Here is a 21,053-nt window from a genome sequence, read left to right as displayed (position 1 = left end):
ATGAAGGTCCTCCTTCTCTTACATCCATCCTTCGCACATCATTACATGCATCTTGTACATCATCATTCATCACTGAAGCCGACCTAAAATAGGAGTAATGAGAGGGAGACGAGCGTTGTCTTACCGCTGGGGGTGGGTCTTGAAAGGGTAAAACCTCCGCTTCTTTGTCTGCTTGACCAATGTTTGTCTTTGAATATTCCAATTGGGAAATAGCTTCTGACTCTGATCCAGATGTACATGGAGAATCCTGAAGGTCTAAATCTTCAACTGACTTAGCTCTAACTGAATGTTGCTTTTCCTGCTGGACTTTGGGTTCAGGAGGCAGGGTTATCTGCAGCTTGCTTACTGCTTCGGTGAGCTTTAACATGTTCTCCTGCGTCTGACGGTTTTCTTGTCGGATTTCCCTAACTACTGTAAAGACCATCTCGTCTCTTGTTTGTTCAGTGAAGGCTGGTGTCATATTTTCACCTTCCAAAGCTTTGTATGGGGAGGGGTGTCATCCTGGCAGATCCCTCATGAAATTGCTGATGGCCACTTATGTAAGGTTGAGTGTTGATAGGTGTCCTTGCTTTAATCACTCCATGTCCAACAGCTTCGTATTTCCACCATAAGAAGGTGCTCTATTCTGCTGACCAGTATACTCCACATAGAATTCGTCTAGGTAAGGTGGCCGACGTACTTGCCGTCTGGGTCTAACCTGGTCGTCCATCATGGTCTGAGGAAAGGTCCAAGACATGCTCTCTTCGTGGCAACTGTCGCTCCGGCTCGAAGGACCATTTAATGTTGTTGCTCCCTTTACTTGTTGTTCTTTAAATAGGACAGCCACCACGAGCATTCGGTAAGGAATGATAAAAACGTTTCGATTGGCCGAAACGTTTTCGGCCAATCCTTTAATAGAGTTCCTTTAATAGAGATGAGAGTGGTCTACAAAATACAAAGGACAAAAAATAGAAGCTATTATTTTCGCTCATCACAAACGGCTATTACCAATTTGTCCAGTAGATGGCAGCAAATGATAACAAACAACTACAAATCACATTATCTTAACCTTACTCTTTAAACTACTATATGTATATGTTAAGGTGTACAGATAACAAATCTTGATTAAATAATGATTCAACTTACTTTTATTTATTACGCACTCCAATCTCTGAAACAACAGCTCTGAACGGCTTCCAAACATGACTTTCCAAGGAAAACTGAACATGTGCTCTGTCTACAACTAACTGTAGCTTGAGATAACAACAATGAACCAATCAGAGCGAAGCCCACCTAGATGACTCCCTGAGCTCTTAAAGTGACATACACACCGCCAAAATAAGTCCATTTTCAACAATTATACACAGAATTTAACTTGATTGAACATAATTACAAAAAGGTAACGTGAATAATAATTAAATTCAAAGCATGATTCATTTTGAAGAGCAGAAGTCTTATTTTGAAGACAACTTTCACATAGTAAAAAACTGCTCACAAAACTGAACTGCAGCAATATAAATGTCACATTCAGAAGACGGTGATGTGGCTTTTGGGTTTACTGCATTTCTTTAGGCTGCCATTTGTTCATCAGTCAGTTGCAAATTAGAGTTTGGTACTGTGACGTTTGACCCGTGAAGAGGAACCCGCTGTCCTTCCATACAATTTCTGGAATTTGTACACCCTGGAAAACACAAAGATTTTCCATTAATACAACAAAAATGACAAATTTTAGCATAGCTCAAACATTCTTTGTCACCAAAAATATATTGTGGAGATACAAAATAGTGGGAATTTTAATTGCACCCGAGTCTTCTATAGACTAATATTGACGACTCAGGTACAATTAATAAAATTCTGTCGAAATTTTATGTAAATGCAATATTGCATATAATAAAACAAACACTTTTATCACCTCCTCTGTAAATTTCAAAAATATTTCTCCTTAGACTGGGACATTTTTTTGTGTGTAGCATATTTAATATACAAAACATTTTAAATTATGTTAAATTATGATATTTAATCTAAAATTAGTTAGCTGACATACTTAGAAGCATGTTTTCTTCAAAATGAGTTAAAATGAACTGAGCAAACAAAGGGGATTGTTTATAGTGTTACTAGGTAACAGGACAACGTTTTGTAGCAATTAATATTCTATATCAATACTCGTCAGATAAGAAAAGCAGTATTTTGGATGATGTTATAATGACAATAAATTTATTGCTTCATTCATAAGTGAATTCTTCCGTACTTTACGAAAAGGATGGCAATCTTACTGTGCTCTTCTCCCGTTAAAATTGTAGAAACTATATCAAACACAAGTAAATCTACAGTTTGGTAGGTAACTAGTATTTTTTATAATGTCGTAATGACAATAAATTCATTAATTCATTCATAAATGAAGTCACATTAACAGTACAGTAGCTGAACAGAATAGTTAATGTCGGAAGTGTTCACAGCCCCTCCTTGAAGCACACAAGGCAGCCATATTAACTTATTGCATTAGTTAATATGTAATAACTAATGTTGCTTTCATTCATCCTCATTGACACTGCTCAGCCTGGGATGCGTGTCTTCTATCTGAAGCCTGTATGTATCTTTGCTAGGCCATGGTGGAGAGCGGTAGCATCTCCTGAAAAATTTGGACTTTACTAAGACCGCCTGTCTCAGTCTCACCCAAGACAAGATACAAACAACCACCCATCAGTTCTCTTTAAAGATCCAAGTTTCTTTCTTTTTTAAATAAAACGGGGGAAGTTGGGTGAGGGACAGCGGGGAGGGGCTGGAGGCTGGGAGGGGCTGGATGCTAGGAGGTAGCGAGACGTTATATGCCTGCGCTACATGCTGTAAGATTAACAACGGACCAAACCAAACCCGTGTTTTAAATCGAGCTTTAAGATAATGTATCAAACCTCAGGCGCAAAATGAAATGTACTACAGAAATATGAAAGCATTAAACTCACCTTTGGGTTAGCGTTCGCCTCCATAGTCGCCAGCCTCTGTGATGCTGGTATTTCTTCTCTATGACGTGGCGTCTTGTGATTGGCTGGGTGTTGGAATCTGACGTCCATTGCGCATGTCTGTGACCTGAAGTAACCTTGCCATTTTTAACAGCGAATTTTTAGACTTGAATTTGAGACAGCGAATTTTTAGACGCTGATTTTTTTTTACAGCGAATTTTTAGACGTTGAATTTTTAACAGCAAATTTTTTATCACTAAATTTTTATACGTTGAAAATTCAGAGGCATTTTTTATTCAAATCCTCATGGCACATATTTACTTCCAGAGATCACATGCAGTAAAGGAAATGTTAGGAAACGCCCCCTGTAGGCCAACAGAGAGAATTACAAACTGCAGTTTGACGCCATTTTGCTCTGCTAGCTCCACACGGTAGCATGTTGTTGATTGTTCTGTAGCGGGTATCCTGCCACTCCCCCTGGAATCACTTGGCTCCTCTGCACCGCTCGAAAACATCCTTGTAGGTGCATCAACTCACCCATGTAACACACAAGACACAGGAGACACCATCAACATCAACCGGCAACCACACTGCTCTGCTCTGCCCGAACACTCAGGAGGGAGAAGGGAGGAGGCTCCGCCTTTATTACTTAGCGTAACCTTCCGCTTAACAAAATAGTGCCAACATAAACACAGTAGTGGCAAACATCATATTCAACACCCCCACTTGATGGTGCCACACATTCTAACCACAACACTATTTTCCAAACATGTAAGAACAAAATTTTTCAATTTTGCCTTTTGTGGCAGACTTTGTGAACACATCTGCAACCATGTTTTCTGTTGGACAATAAACCAAAATAACTTTTCCCTGTGAAACATTTGACCTTATGAAGTGGTATTTAATGTCCACGTGCTTGCTCCTCTGGCGATACACGGGGTTCTTTGCAAGGCGTATTGTCCCTTGGTTATCTTCAAACACCTTTGCTGTTTGCTCAAAACTGTGGTCCATGTCCCGTAGTAGTTGGGATAGGTAGAGCGCTTCTTGGATGGTAGCTGCCAATGCTACATACTCAGCCTCACATGTCGACAGTGAAACTGTTTGCTGTTTCTTTGTTTTCCATGAAACAATAGCTCCACTTGGACTTAGGCTGAAGCAATAGCCTGTAGTGCTCTTCCTGTCAAGAACATCGTTGGCCCAATCGGCATCAGAGTATCCCATCAACTCTAATTTCGTGTTACACTTGTTATAACACAATTCATAGTCCTTAGTCCCTTGTAAGTACCTGTACACATGTTTCAAAGCTGTCATGTGTTTTTCTCTGGGATCAGACATATGTTGTGACAGTCTGCTCACAATCCAGCTTATATCAGGTCTAGTACAGGTCATGATGTAGATGAGGCTGCCCAGCATTTCCCTGTATTTTCTCTGATCAGTTTGTTCTCCTTCTGGAACTAGATCACATTTGATTTCACTAGGTGTGGCTCTGGGTTTACACTCTGCCATACCAAACCTTTCCAGTATCTTCTCAATGTATCTGGACTGGTTCATTTTGATGAGACCTTCTTTTTGTGTGAAATCAATCCCGATAAAATGTGCGAGATTGCCAAGATCTTTCATTTTAAACATACTTTTCAGTTTATCTTTGATCTCTTTTAGACACATCTCATTGCTTGCAGCCACAACTATATCATCATCAACCCACACTAACAAAATCACTTTTCCTCTGTCAGAAAAATTTGTGTAAATACAATGGTCAGCTTGGCTCTGTACAAACTTATTCGACATCAAGAACTCATGAAGCATCATTTCCAGTTCCTCCCAGATTGTTTGAGTCCATAGATAGATTTGTTCAACTTACACACGTTTTTCACTACTCTCTGATTTAACCTGGAAACCTTCAGGTTGATCCATGTATATTTCATGGTCAATGGGTGCATGTAAGTATGCTGCCTTAACGTCCATCTGGTCCAGTGTAAGGTCATGTTGTGCAGCTAGTTGCATCAACACACGCAGTGACGTCACTTTTGCAGTTGGAGAAAATGTCTCTGAATAGTCAAGTCCTTCTACCTGGCTGTATCCCTTTGCTACATACCTAGCTTTATATGTCTCATTTCCTTTATCATCCTCCTTGAGAGCATATACCCACCTTCCCCCCACTGTCTGTCTACCCTCTGGTAATGGTACAAGTGAGAAGGTGTTGTTCTCTTTAAATGAGATCATCTCATCTTTCATTGCCTTTTTCCACATTTCAGATTTTGGTGATGTTAAAGCCTCTCTATAGTCTGTGGTAGCCCAACTGTAGCTCTGTAACAGTAGTCAATGGTCAAGTCACTGTTCTGAACTGCACATTCATAGTCCTCCAAGTATTTAGGTTTCTTTCTGACTCTACCTGTGGTACGTGGAGTCTGTGAGTCCGTAGTTGGACCTGTGTCCATTTTTGAGTCTTTCTCAATGTCTGTGACTGCCTGTCCTGTTTCTTCATTCAGTGGTTGACTAGCTTGACTAGGTGTAACCACCCACTCTACGTAGTGTTCCTCTGGCTGGTCCCAGTCAGTCTGTGTCTGCCTCTCAGTTGTTCTCTTTTCTATGAAATGGATCAGTCTGTGTTTCTGAACCTTGTTTGTCTCTGGAAAATAAACCAAATAAGCAGGCGAATGACGATCAAAACCGACAAAAATTTCTGTTTTGCCCTTAGAATCAAGTTTCTTTCTGTTTTGTTCATACACCATACATTTGGAACCAAACTTTTTCATTTTTGACAGATCTGGCCTCTTTCATGTAAAAAGGAAATAAGGTGTTTCCCCTGTTCTCTTACAGTAACACCTGTTCCTTATGACTGTAGCTGTCCTGGCTGCGCAAGGCCAAAGCTCTTTGGGTAAACCTGACTCAATCAGCATGCATCGGACCATCTCAAATAATGTGCGCCAATATCTCTCTGCAGTCCCATTTTGATGGGGAGAGTAAGGTGCTGACCTCTCATGCTTTATAGCATTGTCCCTCAACAAAGACTGGTACTCCTCTGACACAAATTCTGTTCCATTGTCAGATCTGAGGCGTTTCACTTTACCGTAAGGCGCTGTATCTGCTAAGAACTGCTTAGTTGCCTCAACTGCCTTGTTTTTGTTCCTAAGAAAGTACACATGAGTGGTACCAGAAAAATCATCAGTGAAAGTGATAGCATATTTATAGCCTTCAAATGACTCTGGTGAAATAGGCCCACCCAGGTCTGTATGCACTAGCTCTAATGGCTCTTTGGCCCTCACATCACTTTGTCTGTTCCTGCTTTGTGAAAACTTACCCTCTAGACAAATTTCACATTGGTTGGGTCTGGATGCTTTGTCTTTGATTTTCATACCATTTACAACTGTTTCAAGTTTCACAATATCATCATAGTTGCAATGACCCATTATCTCATGCCATGTTTTTAAATCCAAAGATACATTGGCTGAATCCACACCTTTTACATTTTTCTCTGTGACAATGTCCAAATAGTACAACCTGTCTTGTACCTTCATTTTACACGTTGTGCCATCAGGAAGAATCATTTTGTTGTTATTCTTCTCAAAGTTGAATCTTGCGCCCTTCGAAGTTGCTGCATCCACAGACAGGATGTTTTGTGGATACCCTGGAATCAGGAGGGCATTCGTGAGCTTAACACTCACAACTTTCCCGTCATGGTCAGTCAACTTGATCTTTGCATCTCCTTTCTTCTGGACACTTCTGGTGATTCGTGTCCCATCTGCCAGCTGCATGACGTGGTTCTTGGGTTGGAAAGTCTCATCAAATTTGATGAAAACACTCTCGTCAGTCATGATGTGGGCAGAAGCACCGCTGTCCACCAGTAGATCTTGCTGCTGCGTGTTGTGATGTTGCCACTCACTGGACCGAAGCACAAACGTTCCTTCTTCACCAGTGGTACTATGCTTGTCCTCAGCATTAACAGTTCGTTGTCCTGTGTCTGTAACGGCGGCCATCTTGTTGCTGTTTTGCGCATTGTTCCCTCTGCGCTTTTTCTTCTCTTTGTTCCAGCAGTCTTTTGCCTTATGCCCTATTTTCTCACAAATAAAGCATTCACCGTTGAAATACTTCTTCTCTTTAATCTTAGGTTTAGACGCCTTGTAATCTGCAGCCATTACTTCGTCTGTTCGGGGCCTGTTACGGTAGCACAGTGAGCATTCAAAGCTCCTCAGCCTCGCCTTGAACTCGTTGAAACTCAGCGTTTCCCTTGTTTGAGTGACATGCACCGAAAATGGGTTGTAATCATCCGTGAGACCTTTTAACACCATCGCCGTCAGGAGTGCATCACTTAGAGTCTCTTTAGCTCTGTTTAATGCGGCCACTATCTTTTCAATACGGCCGAGACAGTCTGCTAAAGCTTCCCCGTCAGCCATTAGCACATTGGTTAGCTCCGTGTACAGCCCGACAATTCGCGGTTTTTCTTCTGACTCAAAATGGCGTCTCAATATTTCTAGGCTTTTCTTGCCGTCATCTGGCGCTTCATAGAGGATTAGCATTAGCGTCTTGTCGTCCAAACAACCACACAGTTCGGCATATGCTAGTTCGTTTTTCCTACAGATCTCCGTAGCGTCTTGTACTCCAGCTCCCGTTGTGAGCTCTCTTCCCAGGATAGCATCTTTTAGACCGATGGTTTTTAAGTATGCTAAAAACCTTGCTTCCCAGATGTGGTAGCGGGCTTCGTCTCCGTCAAACCGCGGCGGCAATCCCCTTCCGTGTACTGCCATACTCGGAACTTGCCTGGGCCCATAACCTGTTGATTGTTCTGTAGCGGGTATCCCGCCACTCCCCCTGGAATCACTTGGCTCCTCTGCACCGCTGGAAAACATCCTTGTAGGTGCATCAACTCACCCATGTAACACACAAGACACAGGAGACACCATCAACATCAACCGGCAACTGCCCTGCTCTGCCCGAACACTCAGGGAGGAGAGGGAGGCTCCGCCTTTATTACTTAGCGTAACCTTCCGCTTAACAAAATAGTGCCAACATAAACACAGTAGTGGCAAACATCATATTCAACACATGTCAGCTGCACCAGCTGCATTTTAATGCATTCATGGATTCATGTCAGCATGAATTCTGCGCACAGTGAGCCAGTTAAATGTTGAGCTCCAAGCTAAATAATTACATGTTAGCTTAATGTGGCCCTGAATATTTAGCTAGCTCAGAAATATGGCTAACTTGGCTAACATGACGATTATGAATGGATGAATAACATGGTGAAAAAGTGGAGCTCAGGATACAGAACTGATAACTTTGTAACTTTACAAATGGTGGCTAAGGACCGGAACCAGGACTGGGACCAGAACCAGAACTGGAACCGGAACCGGAACCAGAACCAGAACCAGAACCAGCTGTTTTATGACAGGAAGCAGCAGCTTCCTGTCATCTCCAGAGGAAACTTCCTGTTTTTCTCTGTGACTGACGCTTTCTTCCTGATCGTCATGAAAACGTCTCCCCGGTGGGTAGCCTCTGATTGGCCGTTTCCTCTGCAGGTGGCCATCGACTTCACGGCGTCCAACGGCGACCCCCGGAACAGCTGCTCCCTGCACTACATCCACCCTTCCAGCCCAACGAGTACCTGAAGGCGCTGGTGGCCGTGGGCGAGATCTGCCAGGACTACGACAGGTGGGTCAGAACCGGCGCCACACACGCACGCTCGGCGCCACACACGCACGCTCGGCGCCACACACGCACGCTCGGCGCCACACACGCTCGGCTCTTAACATCCTGAAATAATCTGATGGTTCATTTCTACTCATTAGCTTGAAAAGTTATCAGTTCATCTCAACCCAACGCAATGCGACGACTCCTGATGTGCTAAAAGGACTTAGCCGTCACCAAAGATATGCTAATCTAAAGTAGCATCTCAATGCTAACATGTAGCATTGAGATGCTAATGCTGATGTTAGCGTCCACAGACCATATTTCTAAAGAAGCTCCATGAATGATCAGACAAACTGCAAAGATGAACTTTGCTCCAATCTGTGAAGAAGCTGAAGATTAAAAACTATAAATGTCTTTGACGTTGACCTCATATTATTATATTTTAGAAATTATTTGACTTCATTCATTTTTATTTATCCTCAGAAACTTGAGAAGAAACTCCAGATGTTGGAAATAGAAACATGACTAACTCAAATTCTGATGGACTTTTGTCCTGAACAGGAAGTAGCCTCCCCTCAGCCAATCAGAGTGTTTCTCTGTCTCCTCTCTCTGCAGTGATAAAATGTTCCCAGCGTTTGGCTTCGGAGCCCGGATCCCTCCAGACTTCAAGGTAACGTCCCGCCCGGCCATCCCAGCATGCACTCTGCTCTGAGACGTAGCTGCTGGATTTCAAGTAGCGCCCCCTCCTGACCTCTTTTCCCTGATCAGTTTCTGATTAGCAAGAAACTGATCTGCTCCGCTTTGGGTCCAGGTCATTACTGCAGATCTGAATGATCAGAACCAATAAACCCACAGCTGATGATGATGATGATGAAGAAGAAAGAGAGCTCTCATCTTCCTCTCTTGTTCAATCAAAAATCAAACGCAACTTCCTGTTTCCTGCAGATTTCCCACGACTTCGCTGTGAATTTCAACAAGGACAACCCGGAGTGTGCAGGTAGGTTCTGCTCTCCGATTGGTCCAAACGAGAGGAGCGGTTCTGCTCTCCGATTGGTCCAAACGAGAGGAGCGGTTCTGCTCTCCACTAAACTAAATTCTGCCCATAAACAAATTTTTTCCCACGAAAAAAATTAAATAATCGAACACCAAATTAAAATCCTGTTCTTAAAACTAAATTCTGATCTGATTCTTCATTCATTCAAGTTTGTGTTGCCATTATAACATGCTCTTAACTGAAGTGAGTATTTCAGAAAGAGAAGAAGAAGAAGAAGAGTTGCCACGTCCTTCCTCTCCTCTCTGACTAGTGATCAGATTGATCAGTGGCGGCTTTGATCCGCTGATGGATCTGTCTGCTGACCTCCAGCAGGAAGTTCCCTTTTCTCCAAGACAGTAGCGCAAAGTGATCTCCATAAGTGACTGTAGTGGATTTGAAGTAGCAACAGGTTACTGACATCACTGCGCATCAGAAACTCATTCTGAAGCCAACTTCAGTTTCCTGTCATAGAGCATGTTGATCACAGTGAGCTGGCAAAAGTCACTTCAATGCATATAACGGGTGGCGGTTACAGTCATTTTTCTTGGTAAGTTTTCTTAGCATGCTAGTTATTATCCTATTTTAGGCTAATGCTAGCCTTTGTTGAAATAGAATTTTAAAGTAGCACAATAGTACACAGGCTAACTTTTACGTTAAGATAAACTTAGATACAAATCCAAACTGGGACAACTGGTGACTCTCTGAAGTTACATAAATTTCTAATCAGAAAGCAGTCTTATACTCCTTAAGGAGCGTTTCAGACAGGGAGTGTATTGGCTATCAGGGCAATAAATTCTTTATTCAGGGTTGAATAGTTCAGGCAAACATTAAAAACTATAGAAGTCTGTTACAACATATAATCAAACATATTAATATATTTGCATGTTTTTAATTAGTTTGTTTTAGATCCAAACTTATAGGTAGTATTAAGCAATAGATTTTGTGCGAGTTTGTTTAAAAAACACCAACTGGTTTCTTGTGGAATCATTTGAGGCAGAAAACTAAAACAGACAGAGGTCGTAAATTTAGCTCAGGAGAGTTGCAGGAGACGCCTGGTACGGCAGAGACCCAGTTGGACGATCCATATATCTGCCTTTGGGCTCTTTAGCAGGAGGTAATAAAATTAACATTAAGACAGCCCACACAAAGGAAAACACACCTCCTAATGCATATATTTAAATGAGGAGAATACACATTATTATAAAATGGTTTGTTTTACAGCAGAAGTTCAAATCTCTTTGTGCTGAGTGAAGATTTCCAAAAAATGCATTTTTTGTTTGTTTGTTTCTGTTTCCCTTTCAACTCAGGTAATTCTATGTTTGTCATGTGTTGGACTTTTTGATAATCCGGGTGTAATGCTGTTGTAACATTCTGTATTGCTTTGAATTCTTTTGGATAAAACTCTGGAAATATCTGAAGTCAGCTGTCGTATGATTGCTCTTCCTCACTGCGCATATTGAGGCACAAGAATTCGAGATCAGAGGAATGAATTAACAAGCTAAACCAAGTTATTCCTCTTTAATTCTTAACACCTTCCAGCGGGTGACCAGCTTACGCATGCTAGTTGTTAGCATACTTAATGCTAGCATTAGTGAGGAGGCTTCTTTTCCAGTGCCAGCCTGTCATTCATCATGACTCAGATCAGTAGCCAGCTGGAGCATGGACTCGGCCTCCTGCTACTAGGAAGTAGCCAGTGCTGGATGGACAGTTGTCTTAATTTTGCTGCTGATCTTGCGCCATAAACAACAAGAACACGAGCTTCACTATTTAAAAGTTTAGTTGCATTTTTCTCTTCATGTGCAGAAAGTTCTCAGAAGTAAAATGATAAATTTTCACTTCTAAAATATTTAGCATTTTAACAAGTGAAGTTATTGGACTGACTGACTCATTTAAGGAGTTCCTTTTGGACCTGCTCAGGTATCCAGGGTGTGGTGGAGGCGTACCAGGCCTGCCTACCCAAGCTGCAGCTCTACGGCCCCACAAACATCGCCCCCATCATCCAGAAGGTTGCCAAGTCCGCCTCGCAGGAGGTCCACACCAAAGAGGCCATGGTGAGACGTTGGCTTCAGGAACCTCTGGTTTCCTCCCATCTGAACTGACCTGCACTTCCTGCTCCAGCAATACTTCATTCTGCTGATCCTGACTGACGGCGTCATCACCGACATGGCCGACACCAGAGAGGCCATCGTCCAGGCCTCCCATCTTCCGATGTCCATCATCATCGTCGGGATTGGGAACGCTGACTTCGGTGACATGCAGATGCTGGATGGGGATGACGGGATCCTGCGGTCGCCCAAAGGAGAACCCGTCCTCCGGGACATCGTCCAGTTTGTCCCCTTCAGCAACTTCAAACATGTGAGTTTCAGAAAACCAGAGAATATTCATAAAAACTCATTATGCCCATTCTTTGTCCTTATTGCTCAGTTCCAGACACGTTAGAGCACCTCTTGAACTGAGGAAGTTTTGTTTCTGGAAAACCGACTCATCTTTGAAACAGGGTCAGGAGTTCATATCAAACAACATTTTGTTTCCTCTTGTCCTCTCCAGGCGTCTCCGGCTGCTCTGGCTAAGAGCGTGTTAGCAGAAGTGCCCAACCAGGTGGTTGACTACTACAACAGCAAGGGCATCAAGCCCAAAGTGCCCAGTGAATACCCGTCTTCCAGGCCATTCGGCCCCTGAACTGCATCACCACAGCAGACCAACCTCACTAAATGTTTACTGTCTTGTGTTTTTTGTCAAAGCGGATGCTAAAGATGATGCACACAGTATTTACCCATGAGGCATTGGGGTCACCTATCCTTGAACCAGTTGGCCTTCACAGTTTTGTCATGGGGGACCAAGTCTAGGAACCACTTGGTTCCTGTTTTGCTGCTGCCAGTTTAGTACTTTAAATGATGTCATCAACTGAAACATTTGCTGCCTTTCATATCCAATAACAATTCCCAATGGCAAGCCCCTTAAGCGGCACTCGTCTTCCTCTCTGGATGAAGGTGAAGATGCTGCTGTTCTCCTGGTAACTGCTGAAGATCATAAGACCTGTAGATCCAAAGTCCATCTGATCCCCCCTAGATAGGCGTCTGAAAGGTTCAGTCAACATTTCCATTGATCATTTATTTGTTGAAACGAAACCTTGAGAGGTTTTGACATCCCAGAACTAAGAACATAGTTGAACAAAGAATAGGCAGTTGGACCTCCAGAAGGAGCAGTTTGGTTTCCGTCTGGCCAGGGAACACTGGACCAGCTCTACATCCTCCGCAGGGTGCACAAGGGCTTATGGGAGTTTGCCCAACTGGCCCACATTTGTTTGAGCTCAAGAAGGCTTTCAACCATGTCCCTCACGGGTACCTGTAGGAGTCCTCCATGAGTATCCAGGGACCTTCATTAGGGATTCTCTGCACAGGCGTCACTGACACTAAGCTGTTTCTGGTGCATGTTGAACTCCGGTGAAGCTGCCGTTTATCACCAGTCCTGTTCATGAAGGGCCTGACATGTAGGAGGCGATCTCGCTCCCTCTCCATTTATTTCCTGTGGGACTTGCGCAATGAGGCAACAATCACTTGCATTCGTCCAGAAAAATTTGTGGCTGGGAAACAAGTTGACATATACACCCGGCACGTTGCTAGTGTTGCTGTCATATTCCTCACATTGAGCCCATAACTTATATGGACAGGATTTACAGGCGTAGCCGAGTGCCGAGAAGGCTGAGTTTGTTAATCTGTGGATTGTTTTATACGAATGATGTGGCTCTGCTGGCTTTTTCTGGCCTAGAGCTACAGAATTCACTAGGACGATTCACAGCCAAGTGTCAGACACCTGGAAGTCTGAGACGATGGCCGGGCCGCTTTGGCCTCTCCGGGTTGGAGGGACGTTCCTCCCTCAAGTGGAGGAGTTCATCCATCTTGTGGTCTTGTTCATTAGTAAAGGGAGGATGGATAAGGAGATTGATAGACATGCGATGTGGACACTGCATGGGTCCACTGCGGTGAGGAGAGAGCGGAGTCAGAAAGCAAGACTTTCAATGTGCCGGTTGGTCTACGGACCATCCTTGACTGCACGGTTGGAGAAATCCTGCCTCTTCTTTACTTACAAGTCATCACAATGACCAGAAAGTCAAACAGTCCTCAGAGTTTTGCTGGGTTTTTGCCGGTCCGGTGGAAGCTGATGGCAGAAGCTGTGAGAGGTCAGAGGTTTCAGAAATGACATGTTGGGTACTTGTAGTGTCTTGTCTGATGGATTTGACCAGAATCAGAACTGGACCTTGACATCAGTGGACTTTCAGAGGACGTTCCTGCAGGATCGTTGGATGGTTGAGCTGTTTCTATGGTCAGGAGGTCATGACACCACCCACTTCCTTTGAGCTAGCTGGCCATGCCACTTGTGCAGGAAGTCATTGACCACAAGGTGTCACGCTCCGCTACAATTAATGTCACTATGTTGGTCCTGAAACTGTGGAAAACAACCTCTGAGCATCTTCACATGAACCATACAGGCTTCACCAGCTGAGAAGGTCTTTGCAGACAGCAGCTGGTAGAACCTGCCTCTCCTTGAGAGGTTCACAGGTGACCCCGTCTCACCTGCTCCATCTGATTCTCCTTGTTGGATCACTGCCTGTTGCTGGTTGACGTCCTCCACCTTCAGAAGAAGGAGCTCAGAGCAGATCCCACCTGAACCTGTGTGGCACTACCTCACACCTCACCACAGTGTCTCTGTCCTCACGTCCTCATCCAGGACTTCAGTTCCTGTCTTGGTTCTTTCTCTGTTCTCTGTGGATCCACAAGGACAGAGCAAATCCTTTGGAGCTTCTCTAAGGTTCTTCAGATTTTCACCACCAGAAAGCTGTAGAGCTTTTCCAGGGAGGTTCAGTCAGCCGGTAATTTGCACAGTGTAGCTGGATTAGCTCAGCGTGAATCAGGAAGTTCTCATCACAGTTTTCACGTTTTGGAGATTCTGCAAGTGACTCTGAGGTCAACGGGCTCCATGAGGTCCATCCACCTGGTGACTGTTGCTGTTTGGACCTGTCCAAGTATTCCAGAGCTTGTAGGATAAACACACCATTTGCATCTGACTTTTTACACTGACTGGACTCGCAAGATCGATTATTTGTGCCAGAGAAAGCATCGGTCTTAGTTGGAGGCCTGTAGACTCACTCACAGGGCGACGCCAGCAGTCTGTGTGTCATCTTTAACATGTGTACATCGGCTGATCTGATGTTTTGGTCTTCAACTGTCAGATCTCAGGACTATTCTGGTCGGAACTAATTATCAATTTGACGGGAACATCATGAATACGATAGGAAGTGTAAAACAATAGCCACACAAATACCAACTGAAGTCCGTTACTATCAGAAAAGGCTGAGACTCTTTTCTGATCCTTCCTAGTGTTTACATTGGCAAGACTTCTGGTTCAAACTCTGGTCTGAATAATGGATCTAGTCCAGTGGTCTGTAGACCGGCCGCCGGTCAGAGGCTTCCTGATCAGATGCAAGCGGTGTGTTCTGGCTGTCATCCGCCCAGCAGGAACCTTTTGGAGGAAACATCATGAGGTTTCTGCCCCAGTTCAGGTCAGACTTTAGCCGTGTGTAAAAATGCTCAGTGCAGCACCTTGAGCATCCGCTGTGCATGCAGAGCCGACGACGGCCGAGAGCAGAAAAGCTCACAAACTCAACGTGACCAATCGGAGCGCCGCCTGCCTGCAGACAGCATGCCGAGCAGGGAGGCGCTTCATGTTCCCTGCTGTTGTTATTACACTGTGTTGGTGTTTTGCTAAACTTTTGTATTTTACAAAGCATTTTGTAGATGAAGAGCTGCCTTCAGAGACGTTTGCATCCTCAGCCGTCCCTCACGCTGCGGCGGACGCATGGCGTGTTGTTGTGCATGCGGGCGACGAGCCCCTCTGTTCTCCAGCATGTTCAGGAAACCATGTGAGTAGATTTAAAAGCACAAACTGAGTATCTCTGCAGAAACCGTCTGTTGGACTTCCAGGTCCGTTTCCCAGCTCTAGAACCCGACCAGAACCCTCAGTGTAAATTAACTTGAGAAATAATGAGATTTTAAAAACTGTTTTTAAAGCCAGAGAATGATGAAATGTTACAAGCCGTACATGTCATTGAAACGGATCAGAACCAGAGTTACATTTCCCGTCCAGCGCCGGGCAACTGGGCTCAGCTGATGGACGGAACCAGGGGAGTTCAGCTTTTATTCTCCTCGCTCTGTTTCTGTCTGACTGCCGCCAGCCACAGAAAACATGGTTATATAAGCTGCAGCGTGCGCGTGTAAGCAGACAGAAGAGGCTAATCGACGGATCGGACGAGGAAAGGACAGAATCCGTAACGCTTCTGTCCGTCCTCATGTCTGTCTGACTGAAACCGGGTCCGATTCGGCAGTTTGGACATTTTTCATCTCAGAAACTTTCCCACATTTTTTACATCATCAGTCCATGGAAAGTGACTCTAGACCAGGAGTCCACAAACCTTTCAACCTTTAACCCCCAAAAATAGAGCCAGAGTCCTGACCTCTGACCTGGTGACCCTGTTACATTATTTATCTGTAGTTATGTATGGATTTGTTTTGATATTTGATTTCATCATTTAAAACATGGCTGTCGAACTAACGTTCCTTTCTAATGTCTAGAGGGCCCCAGAGAAAACTAAGGCGGGCCGAATTTGGCCCCCGGGCCTCTGGTTGAACACATAATGTAATAGTTCAAATCCTGGGTTTGGAAACCGATCTGAGCGAAACCTGGACAGGAAGTCCTGCTGTCCGTCCTTGTTGTTCTGATATACAGTCTGTAAAAAGTTTTTCCGCACAGCCTGCAGAAAAAAAACAACTTTGTTTTTAATAATTATTTAATTAAAATGTAAAACCTGCGGTTCCTGTCTCAGAGCTGTTGCCATGGTTACTCACCTGCATGACATCACCAGGTCCACTAACAGACATCATTTCCTTTGATGAGACAAAATTTTACTTGTTGGTCATTTTTGGGAAACCAAAAAAAAAAACCTGCACATCACCACAAACTCACCCTCCACTGTGAAGCATGGTGGTGGCAGTATCATGCTCTGCTCCCCAGCAGCAAACCCTGAAGTCCTGCAGGACAATCTGAGTCAATGTTCCGGCTAAAACGGCCTCAGAAAACCAGGAGAATGTGCCTGAGTGGCCTAGTCAAAGCCCACATATCACTCTGAGCTGATTCTGGTGGGAGGAGCCCCAGATGTCGTATGTTGCAAAAGCTGCTAAAATGATTTTGACCACAACTTTCTGCAGAGAAGCAACAAGAGTTGAAGCAGCGCTGAGTCGGCGTCGGGGTGTGAATACTTTCAAGCTTCTGTCTGCTGATCATAAATGTTGTTTTTTCATGTTGGTGATTATTTTCTGCCCCATGTTTGGGACGCTGGAATCAAAGATGGAGGACAAGCGTGAGTCACGTGACTCTCGTGTTGACCCGCCAAACTAAAACAATAAAACGTTGATCAGCAGCAGCGAGTCGCTGGTTCGTTCACGGCTAAATATTTAGCTTGGATCTCAATACTTTAATTTGAGCCGATATTATATTGAAGCTAACATTTAAAATGAATGGATCCATGGTGAAAATATGGATTATATTCAGCCTTAATGATAGGCCAACTAAATTATTGCTGTTCAGTTTTGATATATCTCTTCACTTCATAACAAATCAATGAAACGCAAACAGCATCACTGTTTCAACAGTTTACTGCCAGAAGCACTCAGTTATCCAGGAGGCGGGGCTTAGCACCAGATTCAACCAATTCCACTTCCTGTCAGCGATTCTGTTCGTTATTTTCATGGACAGAATCTCTGGAACAGCCAAGCTGTTGAGAGGATCCGGTTTGGTGGCCGTTGGATCCATCTCTGCGTTTTGCGGATAATGTGGTCCTGTTGGCTTCATCGGGTCGTGACCTGCAGCTCTCGCTGGAACGGTTCGCAGCCGAGTGCGAAGCGGCCGGGACGAGGATCAGTGGCTCCGAATCCAAGGCCGTGGTGTTGAGCCGGAAAAGGGTGGAGTGCCTTCTCTATGTGGAGGGCGTGTCCTGTCCCAAGGGGACGAGGGAAGGAGGGAAGGAGGGAAGGAGGGAGGGGAGATCGACAGGCGGACCGCGCCGGACGGTCCGTCCTGGTGAAGAGAGCCGAGCCAGAAAGCGAAGCTCTCGATTCATCAGTCGATCTACGTTCCGACCATCATCATGAGCTTTGGGTCACGGCAGAGAGAACCAGGTCATGGATACAAGCGGCCCAGATGGGTTTCCTCCACCGGGTGGCTGGGCTCTCCCTCAGAGAGAAGCTCAGAGAGGAGCCGCCGCTCCTCACCTGGAGAGGAGAGGAGCCGCCGCTCCTCCACCTGGAGAGGAGAGGAGCCGCCGCTCCTCCACCCGGAGAGGAGAGGAGCCGCCGCTCCTCCACCCGGAGAGGAGAGGAGCCGCCGCTCCTCCACCCGGAGAGGAGAGGAGCCGCCGCTCCTCCACCCGGAGAGGAGAGGAGCCGCCGCTCCTCCACCGGAGAGGAACCAGCTGAGGCTCAGGCTCCTGGTCAGGATGGAGGCTCCCTGTGAGGAGTTCAGGTCCCACAGGGGACAGGAAGGACAGGAAGGACATGTTGGCCAGCCACGATGATCCCGGCTGGCCTGGGAACGCCGTGGGATTCCCTGGAAGAGCTGGAACTAGAGGCTGGAGAGGGAAGTCTGGGCCTCCATCTTAGGCTGCTGACCCCGTGACCCGACCCGGACAAGATGGATGGAACTTCCTGTTTACTTGCAGCTCTTCTACCTATTTCAATTTACTAGTTGAAAGTTTGTCTGGATTTATGGTGAATAGTTTCAGTATTTAGACGTCTTGCATGAGACAGACTTACACATGTCATGAGTCGCAGTCTCATCAGCGTAAACAGAAACCCTGAGGAACCTGGAAGTCGTTGGAAACTTCCTGTCTGCTGATTAAAGCCTGGCCCTCCAGCTGACCCCGGGTTGCCTAATTAACGCTGTTCAGCGGGTTTTTAATCGCTTCTGCTGATGAGCCCAGGTGACTCATCTCTGATTCGGGGGTTAATGAGGATCGGCCAATCAGGAGCCGGCGCTGCAGCTGCCGGTTGTAAACAGGAACTTTCACCTGAAACTGGTGACTTCTGTGGTCGTTTGGTCGGTTTCCATGGAAACAACACTTTGTGAAAGCAGAAATGTGTATTAATTATGTCCAGATGTGAGAGAGGAAACCTGAGCAGTTCCAGCTACTTGGACTGATGGATAACAAGCCCCAGCTTTTATTTTGATAGTCCACTTCCTCTTATTGGCAGGTGGATTTGCAGATTAGTGAAATGTTTAACTCTCAGCTTGCTATTTAGTTCATAAACTAAATATTTAGCTGGCTTAGAGCTAAATATTTAAATTGCTAACTAAATATTTGGTTTGCTGGCAAAACGTTTTGCTAACTTACTAAACATTTAGTGTGAAGCTGTGAGATTTCAATAAATGTTTTTCTGATGACTCGTGTTGCTGCTGATGATGAACGGCTGCTTTACTGTTGATGAGTCTTTTGCATCTACATGATTGTTTTCTGGACTCCTGCGTCTGTCAGCAGCAGGAGTCGTGGTTCTGGTTCTGTCAGCAGCAGGAGTCGTGGTTCTGGTTCTGTCAGTCGTCTCCCTCCGCTGCCCCTCGCCGTCTCCTCGTGTCTCCAGGCTGGTTTGGACTCCTGAACATGTCTGGGTCCACAAGCTGTCAGCAGCTTGAATGCAGCTGGACACAGAGCTGCGTTCAGGTGGAAACAGCAACGCGCTGCTGTCAACCTGAGAGCTTCACACGATTCGCTTCATTCAGAGGAAACTGAACCTGCAGGAGCTTCTGTTCTGGAGGCTGACGGACGGACGGACACGCCTCATCTGTCTGCTGAACAAAGCTGCTGGACGCTGCGTCAGTTGTTAGAAAAATGCTTTTTACATTCAAAATGACTTGAAAATAATTTTGACTTCTTGATTTAATGGCTTGAAATTGGGTCTCTGTCTCTTTAAGAAGCTCCTGCAGCAGCAGCTCCTAAAATGAGCTCAGCTGCTGTTTAGTAATTGCTGCTGGCTAGTCTGAAGGAGCAGAGCGGGGGAAGAGCTGTGCCTCGGAGGCGGGGCTAAGTCCACCCAGGTGTTTTAACAGCTGAATGGTTGCCATGAAGATTAAAGGATTTCTGAAACATGAAATCATCAAAGCAACACTAACTGGAAATACATTACAACGTGATGCAAAGATAAAAAAGAGATTATTTTACCTGATAACTTTAACAATATCATGTTTTATTGTAAAAATGGATGAAACTCTCATGGAAGCAGTGAACTGAGTTTCTCTGTTTCAGTGCAGAACAAAGCGACACCAGGAGCCAGATCACCACAATAGTTAGCTAATTATTCAGCTAATTACAAAGACTGGCTAATTAGCTAAATAATTTCTGTTTGCCAGATCTAGATTTGGTGAGCTAAACATTTCACTCAGTCATTAAGTAGTTTAGTTTGAAACTGTGACATTTATAGATGAATGAATAAATGTTTGTTTCAACCTGGTAAAATCTGATCAGCTCCATATTTAATGTTAATCAGATTTTATTTGCTTGAGGAGCAAAGCTGGTTTATGGATCTGGGTTAACCTGTAACTAACCCGTCTCACTGAGGGTCAACCAGCTAACCTCAGCTGGTTAACCTCAGCTGGTTAACGGAGGAGGAGAAAAGGTTTATGATCTGCAGATCCATCAGCGTCTGATCAATACCAGGACCTGAGCATCAGCCTAAATAACGAGCATCTGGTCTGCAGCTGGTTCCTGTCAGGAGGAAGAGGAGGATGATGATGACCATCAGCGGTTTCTGCTGGAAGTGGTTCAGTGAACCATGAGGGGATTTACGTTTAAATCCGGACAGAAACGTCTGATTGGTTGTCCTGATTGCAGAGCTGATGTCCTATTTAAAGGTTTTTAATTTGCTCTGAAACCTTCATCGATCGCTCAGAGGCATTTTCAGCTGAATGTTTCCATCTCTGCGCTGCCAGTGGTTCCAGTTTCAGCTCAGAACGAACCCAGATGAGCAGGAGGCCCTGGTCCAACCCGGGTCCAACACTGGATCTGGTCCAGGCAGACTCTGTTCCCACAGAACACCAAATTAAAAGCTTTGTCCTTCAGGACAAAGGAAGAATCACAACAACGAATCGTGAGGACAGGAGAAGCTCTGCTCATTTGATCTGATGTTTCTGTAATGTGTGAAAATTACAGCAGTTTAGGTCCAGTTGACCCGGTTCTACTGGATCCAGAACTTCAACATCTTTCTTCTACATGCAGGTTGGTCCACAAAACAAAAAATCTTCCAGCTGAACAGTTATTTGTCTGACATGCTGAACTGAATCCAATGCAGGTTTAAAGTTCTTGGTGTCGCCGTTTATCTGGACATGCTTCTGGACTCTCAAGGTTCTGCTTCGCT

The 21,053-nt window shown here is 44.8% G+C and overlaps 1 protein-coding gene across 1 annotated transcript in view; it reads left to right on the top strand.

Annotated features, from left to right (window-relative positions):
* The window catches only part of LOC129380024 (copine-4-like), a 45,443-nt gene extending 28,981 nt beyond the window's left edge, over nucleotides 1-16,462 (top strand). The window contains 7 exon segments of the mRNA XM_055060990.1: nucleotides 8,453-8,519; nucleotides 8,522-8,585; nucleotides 9,180-9,234; nucleotides 9,510-9,561; nucleotides 11,515-11,648; nucleotides 11,716-11,952; nucleotides 12,145-16,462. Coding sequence (XP_054916965.1) covers nucleotides 8,453-8,519; nucleotides 8,522-8,585; nucleotides 9,180-9,234; nucleotides 9,510-9,561; nucleotides 11,515-11,648; nucleotides 11,716-11,952; nucleotides 12,145-12,276 — 741 coding nt within the window. The 3' untranslated portion in view covers nucleotides 12,277-16,462.
* Nucleotides 16,463-21,053: the final 4,591 nt, after the last annotated feature.

This window comes from Poeciliopsis prolifica, unplaced genomic scaffold (genome assembly GCF_027474105.1).
Source record: "Poeciliopsis prolifica strain line A6 unplaced genomic scaffold, Auburn_PproV2 SCAFFOLD063, whole genome shotgun sequence".
Classification (NCBI taxonomy): domain Eukaryota; kingdom Metazoa; phylum Chordata; class Actinopteri; order Cyprinodontiformes; family Poeciliidae; genus Poeciliopsis; species Poeciliopsis prolifica.
This window is presented reverse-complemented; position numbering and strand designations above follow the sequence as displayed.